This window comes from Primulina eburnea, chromosome 5 (assembly GCF_022965805.1).
Source record: "Primulina eburnea isolate SZY01 chromosome 5, ASM2296580v1, whole genome shotgun sequence".
NCBI lineage: Eukaryota > Viridiplantae > Streptophyta > Magnoliopsida > Lamiales > Gesneriaceae > Primulina > Primulina eburnea.
The window spans coordinates 714,157-731,679 of NC_133105.1; the positions used below are offsets into that span (position 1 = coordinate 714,157).

Genomic DNA, 17,523 nt, shown 5'->3' on the forward strand with positions numbered 1-17,523 from the left:
AAAAAAAATTTAACCTTATTAATTAAAAAGTCAAAGACTATAATACAACTATGATTACAATAAGATTATTATTGTAATTATTAACATTTATTTGTGTTCGAATGTGTTGTGAAATCACTAATATTGTGATGAAATTAACGTGAAGCCTAAACTAAACATTTTAGTTAAATTTATAAATTATGTTGTCCAGCTATTTTAATAGAGTTTTTTTTTTTTTTTTTTTTTTATTTTGGGTTCAAACCCCAGTAAAATATTTTAAAAATGTATATTTTTCACATGCAAATTAAATAATCATCTTATACTTTTTTTTTTATTATACCAACTGAAAATCTGACAAAAATATTTTGATGATATCTTCATACACAGTCATCAAATGATCAGTGAGAAAAATAACTCAATTTGTTGCAAGTCATATGTAAAGTCGAGTAGACTAATTCGATCGTTATTTGTGAAAAATAAATTAATATTTCATCATTTCCCCTACTTTATGAGATGTTGATCCAAGCTTATCCTCCTTGTGTTTGGCTAGAGACTGTAGATGAACACACTTCCATTTTTCCATAGGGGCATACAATCCCAGAACTAATACTGCCACGGGATTCTGTAGAAAGAAACTATACACTTGCAAATCGATCCTCAGCTGTTAATTACAGATACAACGAAGCACAACAGCTTCAGCTTCTGTAAGCAGAAGAGAAGCAGCAGTTGGGCTTGGCTTTTGCTTCAGCTTTCTTCAGTTTCTTAATCCTCAGCAGGATTCCGCGGCGGCCAAAGAAGTTACCTCTCCGCCGTGCGAGTTCTCCGCAGCTTCTTCAGGCCTCGACTATTGCGACCAAAGTGATCGGGACTGGACCCGAGCCTGAAGGACAGCTTATCAAGGTAATAATTCAAGGCTTCAATTACATGCCTATATATTGATGGGGTATATACATGTATGTATCCATTTAACTTTACACTGAATTGGGTATTAATATAGATTGAAAAAAATTACCATAAAACTCGATTTGTATTCAATTAATTGTCTCTCAAGATAAGAGTGCTATTCGATGGAGATATTGGATTCCTATGATTAAAAAAAGGTAGCGTGAAAACCCAACCCCTCTACAATTAAGAACGTCCGCATGTCGCTGGTGTTAGAATATATTATTGTTAGCTCTCAAGGTAGATTAGTCATTTTACTCTTTTTGTGTTTATCTTAGCTATATAAACATAATTTTTTGTATTTTTTGTTCAGTTGAGAAGCCTGTGGCTTGAGTTTTTCGCTCACTTTCTATTTCTTCAGTTGGCAGGCACATTATGTGTGGAAACTGGAAAATGGCAAGGTATTTGACAGCAGCTACGACGGGGGGAAGCCTCTCACTTTTCGGGTCGGTGTTGGTGAGGTAATGTAACAAATGATGATCTTCAAATAAATATTTTTTATATATGAGCTCGAGTTCTTGTATGCAGTTCCATAATAATATTATAGCAGTACTGACAAATTGAACGAGCACGGATCAGTTTCGCATGAGATGTTCATTATCACAATTAGGTGTTGTTTGGTCGATGATGCATGCATATTGATCAAGAGTACATTTTTTAAATAAACACGTGGGGACTCCAATTTTGGTTTTATATGTTTATTTATTTATTATTCTGATTTTCTAGGTTGTCAAATTTTCATTTAGATCGTTTTTTTATTTTTTCGGAAGTGACGATGGAAATGCTAAAATTGCAAGTTTCGTCTAAATATGCAAGTATTTCGGTATACTTTTAATTACTAATTTCGTCAAATTTATAATGATGTAGGTGATCAAGGGATGGGATGAAGGAATTCTTGGTGGTGATGGGATCCAGCCATGTCTGCAGGTAATTCACTAGTATCAGCCTTTCTTTGTGCTATCTAACAAGAATGCATGTACGTATACTCCCTTCATCTAATTAAATTTCACGTTTCATCAATTCGATCGATTGAATTTTTGAGTAGATAATCATATTCGAACATGAAATGAGTTAATAATTAGAAAGTTGGGACGACACGGTAGGAGGAATCAACTTGGAGCTCTGAACGTTTGGCAAACCTGCCTTTGATTTCGGCCTCGTCTCCGCATAGGCCTTTCTCGAGGAATATCGGATGGTTTTTTCGAACCTCAGCTCCTGCTCTTTCTTTTCTCCCTGTACCGCGACACCCTCGCTTCTCTCTCGAGCCCGGACACCGGGTTGGCAGCGATGGTTTCTTTGGTCGCAAATGTGTTAGCTGGATTGTGGTCGGGTACTAATCCAACATCCAAGGATGAAGATGATACATGTTTCATATAATTTCAATGCAGTGCCAAGTGTTCTAGTTCTATTAGCACCAAAGTCATGATTCGAATGCAAGAACTAATTAAGGGGAGGGTTTACAATTTGTAAAAAAAAAAAAAAGTGAGTGCGAATTCGGGTTCGTAGAGTGATCATTAATTCGAACGCAATAGTAAAGGTAAAAATGATTGAAAATTAAAGTTCGAGAATATGCCATAACTCTATATATACAGCTGAAAAGTATATCAAAGCATTTGAAAATCCATTCTTAATTTCAATTACCTTATACGGCGTACGTCAACAGGTGCCAATATTGATAAACAAAATTATAGATTTTGTGAATTATTTTTTAACTATGAATAACTTTTAATTGTTTTAAAAAAATTAATTTAATTATAAAGAAGACAAACAAAAAACCTAGCGAAAGAACGCATTTTGGAAATCAAGAAAAACATGAGATATAATAAAAATGAAGGATTTATAACATACATTTTGGCAGATGGATTGTGAGCTGAAGTTGTACATGAAAGGTTTGGATCCTGGATAGTTCACTTCACGAGTAGGAAACCCGTCAACTATCGGACCCGGTATCTGACCAAATTCGAATTCGTTCTTGCGTTGATGAACCGGCACCACTCCATCAGAACAAGGGTACTGCTCTTTGTCGTTCATCACTCTATTCTTGGGCTTCTGCTCATACGATATCAATTCGAGATCCAAACACGAGGGATCCAGATCGTTAAACAAGTACTCCGCATATTTATATTCGGGCGACTCGGATTCATCGTCCACTTTACTGTTCGAGTCGTCGAGGAGCCATGAAGCAGCCTCCTCCTCCTCCTCGGAGAATTCATCCCCGATTATGGCGGTGGAGGGAGACGATCTCATGGATGAAGCGGCGTTGAAGAAGGGAATTACTGGAAGGCGCTCGTGGCGGTGGGCGAGGGGGTTGACGGAGTGAATATCGCGGTCGCATGCGGTGCAGAGCGCGGCAGTGTCTGCTTTGCAGGTGACGGAAGCTGCGGCTTGCTCGCAGAGGAAGACACGAGCGTGACGCGAAACCAGCTTGTTGGCGGCATGGATGTTTGCGTCGCATGTTGTGCAGAGGAAAACGGAGTCCGGCCGGCAGAACTGGGCAGTTTTGCATGCGTCGCATATCTTCGAAGTCGAGCTCCAAGTTTCGCCCACCATTTTTGCTTCTTGTAGTATTCGTCTTTCAGAATCGCATGAAGGAAAATGATATCATCGTCTATTTTTCCTTGCTTTTATCACACTAGGGACCAATACCATCAAATTAAAGTTATTAACATTTATTTTTATGTATTGATTTATTCGAACTTTCAATATCAACTTGATTATAATTAGCTAGCTCTCGACTAATACGAGTAGGGACGTTGTTTACTCTTACGTTTCAAATATGATAATTATTATAGTTTGAATGATATGGTACAACGAATTCTTATATTCAATATTTTCATGATTCTATCATCCCAAACTTTGAGTTGATCATCATACAAAATTTTTTCAGTATGGTATGCTCATCCATGTTAAAGTTAAAAAAAAAATATTTATTATTATTATTATTATTATCAATATTAATTTGTTATAATATATAGAATGGCCAATAGGAAAATACAACGTGGCATAATATTAGCCATAGAAAAACTGAGAATTATCCTTCAACAGGTGGGAATAGAGGGGTCTTTGGTTTTTTGTGCAATCAAGAAGAAAAAACAAATGAAGCGAGGGTCCCATATGATTTGAGAACTTGCATGATACAAATACAGGGGTCTTTGGTTTTTTGTGCTATAATTTGATCCAACAAATCGTGTTTGCATGAATTTAAAAAAATAAACACATCAAACATTATATATAAACAAAATTTAATAAATCACATATAAATCATTTTATTCATGATCATTATTGTGTTTGAGATATTTTTTAAAAAGAAAAACGAGATGAATCAAATGTTATTTTCTTTATATATAATGTTTGACACATTTAATTTTTTAAAATTTATGCAAACAGAGCTTTTTGAAGCACCACATAACATGGTTTGAAACACTTGTATTGTATCACAAACAAGTTCAAAGAAGCCTAGCTAGAAGAAAGGGTAGACATGAATGTGTGGGGATAACTAGAGCCGTCAAAATGAGTTAAACTCGTCCGTTCAACCAAATAGATAGATTGTGTTGATAATTTTCAAGTTCCCATCCAAATGGTGGGACTGCCTGCCTGCCCCACTGTTTTTGATGGATGGCTCAAGGACAAGTTCATAAGGATTCTTTAACTAACAAACTTGGGCTCGGGTTGGAATTAATATTGGGCCATTCTAAACTTGTAGTTGGTACTAGGACCCACACCTAAATTTTACTTAGGCTATAGGCCTTATCAATGGATTTGGAACATAACCAATACGAATCCACTCGTGACAATTCAAATTAACTTTTACAAAAATTGATAAATATGAAATTTAATTTTTTCCCCCAATGTCACCAACACCTTGTCATGCCTAACATTAAATGTCCCACATCGGTTAGATAATTAACCTTTGAGTGGCATATATTGGCTTGGACAATCCTCCCCCCTTGAGCTAGCTTTTGGGGTTGAGTTAGGTCCAAGTTCCAATCTTAACAATGTCTAACCTCAAAAAAAAAATATTTAGCATCTATCTAATTACCTTACATATATATAACAAGATATTATAATATTATTTGAAAAATGAAAGATGAAATACACATTAATAAAAATGGTTAGAAATCTTGCGAATTGATATTACAAGAATCTCCTAAAATAGCCATCAAACATCAACTTAAAAAAGCTGGCTAGCAATTAATAATATGCCAAAAACATGCAAGAACTAACTATTTAAGGATTTTGCGGTTCGGGATCGCCGAGTGCACGGGATAAACCCCAACATGCCCTTATTTCTGCCTCACACATAGCTTTCTCCATTACTACTTAAAAGATTAGTTGTTGTTGGGATTCTGAATTTTAGTAGAACACACAACACATACGTACATATATATATATATATATCATGATGTATATTATAGAGATGATGAAAATGTGTGATTCTCAAATTGAAGCATGGAAAAAGAGAGTAGATATATGTGGTATAGCACAAGTTTCATGTGACATAGTATATCGAAGTATAATCTTGAAAATATCATGGATTCCCTTAGGTTTACCTCGAAATACATGTGCGTATCAATAAAATCAAAAGGGTCTATCAAACACATTCAATTCCATCACTCTAGGGCCGGGATAAAACTAATTATACTTCATTTTCTGAAATACATAATTTTTATTTCTCTTACATTGGTTATATTTTCCAAGAACAACTTTTTTCTCATCGTCTTTAATTACTTTATTCTCTTTAACAGAGAAAAAGCCTAGTGGTTGATGATAACTTTAGTTCGATTCATCATTCTTTTGAAATTACAAAGATAAAAAAATTCCATGTTATTGCTAAGCTCAATGTGTATGTCTTTATGCTTTTCACTTTTTGGGAATCCAAGTGTGTGTGTGTGTAGTTATAATAATACATCGTTAATGAAGTGATCAGACTCTATGGAACGATTATTAATCCCATGCCAATCTTGTGTATATGTTAAAAGAAGAAATCGATATTAGAAAATCTTATTTTTTTAATGACTATGGAACTCACAACCACAACTCTTTAGTGTACACCGAGTAAACTCTCGGACTAACGCAATATTCTGCAAATTGCGCTACTTAAGTAAATCACATTGGACAAAGTTCGTGCGAGTATATCTCGTACGAGAAAATGTTAATTAGTTTAGAAAATCTTTCTTGGTAGGTATCTAATTCGACTTAACTACTATAAATTGTTAGGATTAAATATATATGTTTCTCATAAATTTATATTTTAAATTAACAAGATGCAAAATTCATAAATTGTAGGAAAACAAATTGATATTTAATTTTTTTTAATTTATTTAAATCTGAACTCATGCATTAAGAGAGTATGAAATAGTGCTGTTAATTATGTTGGTATAACTAATTGCGACTATTTATTATCATGTTAGATAAGCATGAGCTGGTTAGTATTAGCTGTTAACAGTAATGAAACAAAATAAGAGCGATTTGAGCACTTAAAGCTGTGAACCATAAACTAATTCCCCCGAAACGATCATCTCTCCCGCATTTCACGACTAGTACTGCTTTTCTCAGAACAAAATTTTTACGTATTTTGAACGAAAATCCAAAGGTAAAAGTATCAATGGATTTGTTCTTGGCTCGGTTGAGATCCTTGGGTTTCTTGTGTATTTTCTTCTGCCGTTTGTGTTAATTGATTTTTGTTCATCGGATTCTTCGTTTTCTCAGTTTCTTTGCCGTTAAGTTTCTGATCATCGTTAAAAAAAGAATCCCTGCTGGACATGGGAGTAGCCAAGAACGTCGGCTTCACTTCACCGGCCATGATCACCAAATACTTCTCCTCGAACACATGCAAGGCCTTATCCTCAGAGCTGCTCTCCCCTTTCTCGGTGGCGGCGCCGTCGCCTTCGCCGTCATTCACTTGGCCCGAGAGTCTCCAGTAAGAGCAAGCGAGGATCAAGAGAGCAAAGGCAATGAGTCCAAGCATCGCGGCCAGGCCGCCGAAGAGGTATGGTACAGGAGAGTGCCAGGGAGAGCGTTGGATGGTGGCGGGCGGAGAGAAGGTCGCCTTAGCGGTGTTGGTGGCTTCTGCCGCGGTGTTTTCTGAGAGGTGGGTGGTGTGGAATAACGCGCCGCCTGTTCTCATTTTTTCGATTTTGATTTGATTCTGAAATTGGAGAGGGATCAAATGGAAATGGTGGGGAAGAGATGTTTGGTTTTGAGAAATGGAAGAGTGGAGTGGACGTATATTTATGGACAAATTCCCCGGGTGGGGGTGGGATCATGGGGTGTCCATGCCATTTAGTTTTATTCATATATATATATATATATATTCACCCCTCTCTCTTGCATGTTGGCTAATATAGTAAATACAGAAGACATGAATGTAAATATTCCATTTATATTTTTTCCACCAATATTTTCGAAAACATCTCGTACATCAATTTTGTGAAATATGACTCTTAACTTGATTTCGCTCATAAAATAATATTACTTTTATTACAAAAGTATTATTTATTTCACCAAATGAAATGAGTCAACCAATTTAACATATGTAGAAAGTTAGAAACGATCTCAAGCATATTTTTATTTTATTATTTAATTGATAATTATTATTCTAATATTATGTCAGCACCTGAATATAACATTTGAGTTTTCATGTGTAAGTAATAATATGCAATACCTAATTAAATACGATCGTAAATTCAATTAAAAATTATCCATTTACATTGTAAGTATTTCGCACTTAATATATTTGATAGGATTTTATTTATACGATGTACTTGAACAGAAATACAATATACACACACACACAGTGATTATGATTGCATGTATCCAAATAATTTTTATTGAAATATCACAAATTCGAGCTATTTATTTCATTCTTATTACTTTATAATATATATTTTTGAATTTTTTTAAAAAATTTAGTTTTATAAGAATTTTGATTTAAAAAATCTCAAATTCACAATCCAATCGTAGCAATTCTCACTCTCCCACTAATAAAACACCAGCTGTCGAATATAAGAAATAATGCGTCATAACTTCATATGTACTAAGAATTTTCGGTGGTTCGGTTTGTACGATAAATAAAAAAAAAATGCACACAAAAACTCAAGTAAACATGGTTATTGACAGCAATTTTATTATATATATATTTCGCAAGATATATATAATAATCTCAAGTAAAATATATATTTTTGGAGATAAGGTGTTCGGAGGGTATCAAATTTGATTAGAAATGTCTTAACAAATTTAGTTTGATGGCTTTAATCTATCCATGAACTAAAAAAGAAGAATAATTAGGTGTATTAGCAATAAGAATTTAAAAAATTGTGTCATCTTTGCACTAAATTGTACCCAAATAAAAAATAAAAAAAAAAAAAACGAATTCTCCACCAACCAAAGCAAAATGGATTACATTTGCTTCTTTTACATTGTATTTTGATTGATTCCACTGCCTAATCTTGCAACCATGCAGACTCTCCCTTTTTTCAAAAAATTATCTCAAATTATTTGTGCTCATCAGTTGTACGTGTTGAGTATTTCTCTTTTTTCATTTTTTTAAGTTATACTAATATAATGCATTCACTTCTTTTATTTCTTCAAGAAAGAAAAAAAAAAAGAAAAATAATTGAATGTATCTTATCATTCACGTAAATTGTGTGTATCGATTGCTAGTTTATCTATTATGCATCAGATGATTTTTTTTTTAAAAATCATTTGATTTAATTAGTCACGTTTTAGTTGATTGTTTATAGTGAAATCAATTTACATGATGATGACGCGGAGAGAATATAATTCTCCTCTAATTGGAAAAGTGATGTCATTTATCATAGTTTCTCCTCCTACAGTGTCGATTCTTATTCTCAAATTCCATAACTAAATGCTTAAAGTGAAACAATAAACGTTTAGTCCCATCACGGGGAAAATGCAGTCGATAATTTTTCTTAGTGTGGTTTAGTTTTCGTTGCGCATCATGAAAAGGACTGCCATCATAATCGAAGCTGGAAAGAATCTTGAAAAAAAGCAAGGGAAGGGGGGCAATTGGATCATGCATGTCATCATTTACTTTATCCTATATGGTAAGATGTGCAAGATGAGATTCAACATACTTGTATAACTTCATTATCACATCTTACGAGCTAAATAATATCATTGTATTTCGTGAGTCGTCATCTGACACAACTAATTATTATTCGAAATATCATCGACAAACGCCTGCACAAAACAAAACCAAAAAGTCAAATATTGCGGTATATATATATAATTTTTATCTATAATTAATGAGGTTTGCATATGATTGATAGATATGACAAGAATAAGAACAATGTGTTTGCTCATCAGGTGTTGTGCATGCGAACGTGAATCTTGAAACGTAATGAATTTGGATGAGATATATTTCCCTTTGACAAAAAGTCAGAATTCAGAATCAAATCCCCTCCCTACTTGCAATTTGTATTCTCACGTTTTTCCAACCACATTTACTTATATTCCTTCACGCACTCGAATGTCAAACACTATTTGTTTTTATATATTTACTGATGATCACATATCCATAATACTATATTAATTTTTCGATAATTGATCGATAAATTCAAGTATCTTATTTTATTTTAAATAATAAGATTTTAAAATATGCAAGGTGTACGACCACATTCTCATAAAAATGTAAGGGATCCATGACATCTATGGATGTCGAAAAAACTAAGAAAAATGATAATTAATATTTAAATTCTAAAATAGAAAATAAACAGGTAAAGATAAAAAGCTATTGCATTATCATCAGCTTTAAGTTTACGCAAAATAAAAGCATACAAATCGTAAATCGCAGAACGACGACTTCCACTCTCCTGGATTTGGTTTTATTAAATCGGATCCCTTAAACCATATATATCCGGATTTAGTCAAGTGTACCATTATATATTTATTTATTGGGCCCAGATACTACGTCACCTTCCAATATTGTCTCCAAATATTTCCAAAATTCCAAACAAGCGTGAAATATGGCTTAGTGTCCAATTCAATCAAGTGTGTTTAGTATAATCATTCCTAAATCCTACTAACAATTTTCCCAAAACGCATGTCGTACAAAATTTTCTCACTACGATTTAATTGGTTAATGTGTTTTACATAATATTGTATTAGCTCGAGAGATTACACAGTATACACAAAAGAATAGTGATTGATATGAGTTACACCATAATATAATAATTTTAGGGTAAAATCTTATGTGAGACAGTCTCACGGGTTGTATTTGTGATACGGGTCTCTTATTTGAGTCATCCATGAAAAAATATTACTTTTTATACTAAAAATATTATTTCTTTATTGTGAATATGAGTAGGGTTGACTCGTCTCACAGATTAAGATCCGTGAGACGGTCTAACATAAGACTCGCTCTAATTGTAAAACTAAGATGGTGTTGGACTTATTTTATAAAATAAGTTGTTTGAAAGCTTCTAAAATAATTCTTAAAATTTCTTTGACAAATAATTTTTTAAAAATATCTTGTGAATCGTCAAAACAAGTTGTTTGATAATTTATAAATTATTTTAAAAAAAAATTTAGATGATGATAATAATAATAATAATTATTTTTAAAAAATATTATTATATTATTTTTATAGTCTTAAGTTTTTTATTATAATATTAGATATTTTTTAATAATATTAGATATGTCAACAACTTTAAATTGTATTGTTTGATTTTATCAGAACATTTTAACAATTTATTTTTAAGACAGCGACACGACAAATTATATTTGTGACTCCACTTTTCAATTATAAAAAAATAATACGATCGTATCTAATTAAAGAGACTACAAATTGTATATGGTTATAGTGGGAAGAGCACTTGCCATGAAAGTGCCAATAAACCCATCACATCAGATCATATATATAAAGCCATTTTTGCAACGTAATTTTAACTAGTTTAATTTAATATATTATTTATTTTGTCTCAAATATCATGACTACATTTAGTTTTTAATTTAATTTTTTTTATCAATATATAACTCGTAATTAAATATATTAGGTACTTCTAATCATTTTTTTTCATATTAAATCGGATTTATTTTTTATTTTTTATTTTTATTTTTATTTTAAAATTTGTTTTTTCAATAAATTTTTGGACGAAGAGTATATTATATCATACTCGTACTAAGATTACAATGGTGACGTTTAATTATATTGGGGCACTTGGTGTTCCTATGGAGGGTGAATAGGTGACATTTAGCATATTTTAAGTCAGCCATTATTAATTATTCTCTTTATGGATAAGGAAGCACCCAAATCTTTGCACTAACATTAAACAATCATTTGCTTCACATCTACGAATCATTATTCATTAACTTTCTTGTAATAATACATAAAAATATGATTTCTCAGCTTTTGAAGAAGGTAAAAATTTGTTTGAAACGGTCTCACGGGTCGTATTTCATCATGAGACATATATCTTTTTTAGGTCATCCATGAAAAAATATGACTTTTTATTGTGAATATCGGTAGGGGTTGACCTATCTCACAGATAAAAATTCGTGAGACCGTCTTACAAGAGACCTACTCCTTGAGAAATATGTTTTTTTTAAAAAAAATAATAATACAACTCAAACAAACTAGTTAATCCTCAAAATTTGAAGTACATGTGGATGATTAGGGATAATTTGTCACAAAATTAGATAGAGGTATGAATTCCCGATTCAATGTCTTGTTTTTTATTTGCCCACTACTTTTAAATTCTTGAACTAATAAAAATATCTCTGTTTTTTAATTTAAAAATTGAAAAGAGAAATCAGTGTCTATACGAAGGAATAGCTAAGCAATAAAAGTTTGTGGAAATGTCTTTAAAAAAACACATAATAATGATGGCAAGTTTAATATTATTTTATCTAAAAAATTCATAAAATAATGGATGAATTTTTTTTTATTAAAATATAATATTTAAAATAATTTAAAAGTGAGATGTGAAATAAATAAAAAGGAAGGATGCAAAAATATTTTTTATTTTGGAAAAAGAATAAATAGAAGCAGCTTGAAAAATTTCTATCTATGATTATCCAGAATTATGTTTGCTACTTGTTTACTATTTTCAAAAAAAAAATTTCAAATTATTTATATAGCCTTTTTTTTTAAAAAAAATTATTCCAGCAAAGGATGGAAAGAAAGCCGTAATACGCGTGTCGGATCTTAATTGGTGTATACCTCGCAAAACACGTCAATTACCGGTTCACCATACCAAATCGGTTCTTACTTGCCATACCATGGACCGGCTCAAACATTTTTCAGACCTTCTTGAAGTGAAACCGGTTATTGAAAAGTTTCCTCAGTTTTTTTGCAATCAACACTGAATTTGATCACACAATTTGTAGTTGGAGCCGGGTTTCAATAATCGAGCTGAAGTCCGACAAGAATTGACGAGGTGTGTTTAATCCTGAGCTAATGGAGTCAGAACTGAAAGATTTGTTAGGTGATCTCCATGCGCTCAGAGATTCTTTACCTGATCCACTCTATCAAGCTTTAGCTGATAAGGTGATTCTCGGTTTCGTGCAATTCTGGGGATTATTTTAATTTTTTTTTTGCGTAGAAATTATGTTTTCTCTTCGCTGATGCTTCTGCCTTGGCATATGAGTGGAGCCCTATCATCTGAATTTCAACGATGTTAGTCTTTATTCCTGTTTAGTTCGCGCTCTGTTGTGGGATTGTTTCACATTGTCTTGCTGATTGAGTTTAGGGACCATGCAGGATTTGGTCTTTCAAAATGGAAGTAAATGAGTATATGTTATCCGGAATTTAAAGGGTACGAGGCTTTTTAATCTCGGTGCAAGAATCTTTGGCAATCCTGGGTTTAATATCAAATTTTAGTACTTTGCTATCATTGTGAATATGTATAAAGAATTTGGACAAAATTGTTATCTTCAACGAAGTTTTAGACGTAGGGACGATTCTAATGGTTGTTTGCATATTCAGTAGATGAAAAATGTATAATAGGATTGTCGCTCCATGTGAGAAGAAAATGCGAGGATACATCTAAAGGAATGATTTCGCATCACATTCGAAAATTTTCTCCACACGAGATGCTATGTTGTTAATTCTTAATTTTCATGGACCTGCATCGAGTGTAGATATATATATGTTGTTTTGATATTTTTGGTGCTTAGATGCATACACTTGTTGTGCGACTTTCTACAATGGAAAAGGTTGGGGCTGTTCAGCGTTCCAAAATCAAGGTACTTTTGTTGCATATTTTGATGCCATAAATATGTTACTCTGGATGATATCCCAATCATATGTGCATTTTTTGTAATACAATGTAGGATATGAGTGCAGAGGTGGTCGATAGCAACCCTTATAGCAGGCTCATGGCACTTCAAAGGATGGGAATCGTGGAAAACTATGAAAGAATACGGAAATTCTCAGTCGCCATAGTTGTCCGTATTTAAATTTTCTCTTCAGATATGCCTGGCTTTAAATAAATGCTCTTTTAGTTCTTTTGACTTTTTATGGTGCATATTATATAACATGTATGCTTACGAATGTTAGCAATTATTCTCATCTAAGAATTATGCCCCATTCATTTTGTTTGAATCAGAATATTAAGATTTATTTGTTGCAAAAGAAATGTGCCATTTCAAATTTCTTGAATGCTTGATTTTTTTTCCTTTTCACCTACATTTCTTGTAATTTTTTCTAAACTACTCATGGGGATATTTTCTAGCTGTTGGTTAAATCCTTGCGCAACCTATGTAATGTTATGTGCGGTGTAATAGTGTAGAGTCTACTATTGTCCTCATACTATTTTTTATGCTTTGCAGGGTATAGGTGGTGTTGGCAGTGTTGCTGCTGAAATGCTAACAAGGTGTGGTATCGGTCGCCTTTTGTTGTACGATTATGATAAAGTGGAGTTAGCTAACATGAATAGACTTTTTTTCCGTCCAGATCAGGTGCTTTTAGAGTATATTATCACTTATTATATTATGTGGTTGGGATTATGTGGCTATTCTTCTTTAAATTTTCGAAGTGAGCATGGTTTATTACGCTGTTGATCTAAGACCTTTCAAAAGCTATTGAGTTTTTCAAGTTACTGATTTTGGGGATTTTTCTTTGAGCAACAGGACAAAAGTTAATAATCCTTCTCTGGTCTGAGAAGAGACAGAAAACAAACCTTGAGAAACATATTTTCAATATTTTATCTTCGTCTCCAAGCTTGATTAATGTGTTGTTATTTTGAAACATCCTATCAATCTTCATTCATTAATTTTTGGTTAAGGCGCATTACCTCTTGCAATCTAACCACTTCGGCATTTGGTTGAATGAATAGCTACTTCTGATCCTAGGTTTTATTTTTCTTGTGACAAGCACTATATGTTTTCCCATTTCTAGGCTGGTATGACTAAAACAGATGCTGCCGTTCAGACTCTTTCAGACATAAACCCTGATGTTGTGCTTGAGGTGAGGTATTCATGGTGACTTTTGCTCTTCCACCACTCCCTCCTCAACTCAAAAAACCACAAATATACAACCATGGTTTTAACGGTTTTTATATATATGCTTCTGTGACGTTGATTGATTTATATATTTTCTCAGAGCTATACATTGAACATCACAACTGTGCAAGGTTTTGAAACATTTATGTCAAGTTTAAAAGATAAATCATTTTGTCCTGACAAAGAAGGTAGTGGAGTTGATCTTGTTGTCAGCTGCGTGGATAATTATGAAGCAAGGATGGTGGTAAATCAGGTGAGCGCTATTATCCTGTGATCTGATTCTTTTTGCATGCAGATAGTTTCGATTCAGTTCCTTATCAATTAGTATTCCAGATGTAGGTTAGAATTATTCTACTGAATTGAGGAGATTTACTTTGCTGCTTCCATTTTGCCTCACCTGGAACATGTGGTTGTATATGCAGGCTTGCAATGAATTGAATCAAACATGGATGGAGTCTGGTAAACAATAAATTACTGCTTTCGGTTTATATATCAGTAGAATCATTTTTTTTACTGCAAAATTCAATTTCTTTGTCCTTGTACTATGTTGGATATTTTAGTAAGATTAGTGAGTCATTTTCTTGAATGAGTTCTTGCTCTAGCTGTGGAAGATAAACTTGGAATCATTGTTTCCAAGTGTGGTCCTTGTTGATTATTTATGGTCTACTGACTCTACTCCATGTTTCTGTGGAAAACCATTTTTGACAGTAGTTAGGAGGCATTACTTATCTCCATGCGAATCTATGAAATTACTTTGTGATCATTTGATCCAGCTTCTTGTATAAAAAGTGAGAACTGTTTCGTTGATTTTTTAAAGATTCCCTGAGGACTTTGGAACTCAAGTTGATCACATTAACAATAAATTCTCACAAGTTGGACCTACATAAAATATATAATGTAAGTTATTATGCGACATGAATGTGCATGAATTTATTTGAAGGATATTTTGTACAGGTGTGTCCGAGAATGCTGTTTCCGGTCACATACAGTTGTTGATTCCTGGTGAAACTGCCTGTTTTGCATGTGCACCTCCCTTGGTAGGTTTACCATTTGAAAACGTTTTCCTTCTGAAAATTTGAATTCGAAGCAGAAGTTAATCATTCTTTGATGAAATTATTTTAGGTTGTAGCATCAGGGGTTGATGAAAAAACCTTAAAACGTGATGGGGTTTGTGCTGCATCTTTACCTACTACAATGGTATTCACTCTCTCTGTGTTGTTGCCTTTTTGGGTGTTTTTCTGAATGAGAGTTGGTTTATTGCTGAGAGTCAAGCTAGTAAATTCTGAGAGTCTGCATAAGGTTTATAGTTGTTTGCGTATCATGTGGATAAAAAAAATTGATAAGAAAGTTATGTTTCATATATTAGTATAGTTATTGCATTTTTATTTCCTGTAGGCTGTAACGCAGTAATGGATCTCGTATTTGACAATATTCCTGGCAATATTCTTTAGAAAATGGTTTGGTGTATTCTTGCGTTTTAAATTGTCCGATAATTTTGAGGCTGGATTCTTTTTGTCCTCTTCTTTCAGTGGGATAGGATCCAATTGCTGTCTTCTCTATGAGTTCATGCAGTCTCTTTCCTTTGCCATTTTTTTTCATTCCTAACTACATAAATTTACTTGAAGGGAATTGTTGCTGGGCTTCTTGTACAGAATACACTTAAATACTTGCTGAAGTTTGGAAATGTCACCCCTTATCTGGTAACGTGTATCACACTCTTGATTTTCTGTTTCGCTTTCTCTATTATTAGTACATCTGCTGCTTTTATCCTACTTCTTAAATAAGAAAAAGTGCCGGATTGTCCTTTCTGTAGAATATGTTGCAGTTTTGTTCATATCGATAATTTTTTTAGATCTAATTTGCTTTCTCAACTATAGGGTTACAACGCCCTCAAAGACTTCTTTCCAACGATGGAAATGAAGCCCAACCCTCAATGTTCTAATGCTGCTTGTTTGGAGAGACAGGTAAAACAACCCAGAGGATACTTTTTCATAAATTGTTGTAAAACCAAAATGCATGTTAATATATTCCATTTTTTATTTTGTATAGATGTCTGTCGAATTATTCAATTTTTTCATATTGAATAAATATTTATCATGCAGAAAGACTACAGTCGTGCAAAGCCAGCCAGGGATGCTGCGGCTAGAGCCAAGATGGAGGCCGAAGAATTATTGGAACCCGAGTGTCTCCATGAAGATAATGAATGGAATATAAGGTAGTTTTGGACCTGATTTTAGTTTTGGATGCGAGCCTCGTAAAACCATAATTCAGACGTTCATCAAAGTAGCTTCGCTAGATCCAATAGACTAATCCATGCTTGATGTCTTAAACCTTGTAAATGCATCCATTAACCTACTGTTTAAGTTTCTAACGACTGCTGTGTTCTGATCTTTGTTGTGATTAGTGTTGTTGATGACAGTGATGTACAAGGTTCAGCTTCCAATTCAGGTCATATTTTTCACCTCTCATGCTGTTAATTCTCCCCATCTCCACATTGCCTCGTTTTTTCACCTTTTTTTTCTTTGCTCATTCAGGTACTCTGCCAGAGGGTCTTGTTCATGAGCTTCCGAGTGCCGATGAGTTTCAGACACATCCCGCTTCTCAAGAAACCACAGACACTGTTACTGACCTGGAAGATCTGAGAAGACAGCTTGAAGCCCTTAATCATTCATAATTTTTGATAAATTAGATAAACTTTCGCGTGGAATGCAACCCAAAGAGCCGAGATGAGTTGAAAACCGTCAGGAAAAAACCATAACCAAGTGATTCCAAAAAATTTCATCCCCCTACCCCAACACAGTATGGCGATTATATTTTTCATTTGTTTCGATTAATTTTCTTATTTAAATTGTTTCTATTCCAATAGTTATCTTTTGATTGGGATTAAACTCCAGATGGGAAGATGACACCATTGAAAGTGAGACGGAATCTCCTTTTACACTCGGTGTTGCAAATTGTGTAACCCTTTGTTCAAAGAAATCTTGTTTACAAAAATTATTTAAAAATAAATGTATTAATCACGACGCATGAAGAAAATTTAATAAATAATTAACAAAACAATTCGATTCATCTATTTTTTAATTAAAAGATAATCAATATATTGTTTTAATAATTTATTGTGTTTGAGATATAATTTAT

At 33.3% G+C, this 17,523-nt stretch overlaps 2 protein-coding genes, 1 long non-coding RNA gene and 1 pseudogene across 3 annotated transcripts; 2 read left to right on the forward strand and 2 right to left on the reverse strand.

Moving 5' to 3' along the window:
• The first annotated feature begins 472 nt into the window (after positions 1–472).
• Positions 473–1,917, forward strand: LOC140831541 (uncharacterized). The gene is made up of 3 exons (XR_012117893.1): positions 473–879; positions 1,283–1,382; positions 1,789–1,917. It is a non-coding gene; the product is annotated as an uncharacterized lncRNA (long non-coding RNA).
• Positions 1,918–3,596, reverse strand: LOC140831540 (zinc finger protein CONSTANS-LIKE 2-like; annotated as a pseudogene).
• A 2,774-nt stretch (positions 3,597–6,370) lies between these two features.
• Positions 6,371–7,176, reverse strand: LOC140831542 (protein GLUTAMINE DUMPER 1-like). Its single transcript, XM_073195288.1, has one exon. It carries the CDS (start codon positions 7,046–7,048, stop codon positions 6,524–6,526), a length of 525 nt encoding a protein of 174 aa, XP_073051389.1. The 5' UTR covers positions 7,049–7,176; the 3' UTR covers positions 6,371–6,523.
• Positions 7,177–12,172: 4,996 nt separating this feature from the next.
• LOC140832008 (ubiquitin-like modifier-activating enzyme 5) lies at positions 12,173–17,337 on the forward strand. The gene is made up of 14 exons (XM_073195758.1): positions 12,173–12,430; positions 13,060–13,128; positions 13,216–13,329; positions 13,714–13,842; positions 14,282–14,350; positions 14,486–14,638; positions 14,808–14,844; positions 15,340–15,422; positions 15,508–15,582; positions 16,011–16,085; positions 16,263–16,349; positions 16,488–16,600; positions 16,790–16,833; positions 16,920–17,337. Exons 1-14 carry the CDS (start codon positions 12,341–12,343, stop codon positions 17,057–17,059), a joined length of 1,278 nt encoding a protein of 425 aa, XP_073051859.1. The 5' UTR covers positions 12,173–12,340; the 3' UTR covers positions 17,060–17,337.
• The last annotated feature ends 186 nt before the right edge of the window (positions 17,338–17,523 follow it).

Coding starts and splice junctions, on each gene's coding strand:
- LOC140831542 (XM_073195288.1), bottom strand. CDS start 7,048: ATGAGAACAGGCGGCGCGTTATTCCACACCACCCACCTCTCAGAAAAC.
- LOC140832008 (XM_073195758.1), top strand. CDS start 12,341: ATGGAGTCAGAACTGAAAGATTTGTTAGGTGATCTCCATGCGCTCAGA. Junction 12,431..13,059: donor ATCAAGCTTTAGCTGATAAG/GTGATTCTCGGT, acceptor TTTGGTGCTTAG/ATGCATACACTTGTTGTGCG. Junction 13,330..13,713: donor AATTCTCAGTCGCCATAGTT/GTCCGTATTTAA, acceptor TATGCTTTGCAG/GGTATAGGTGGTGTTGGCAG.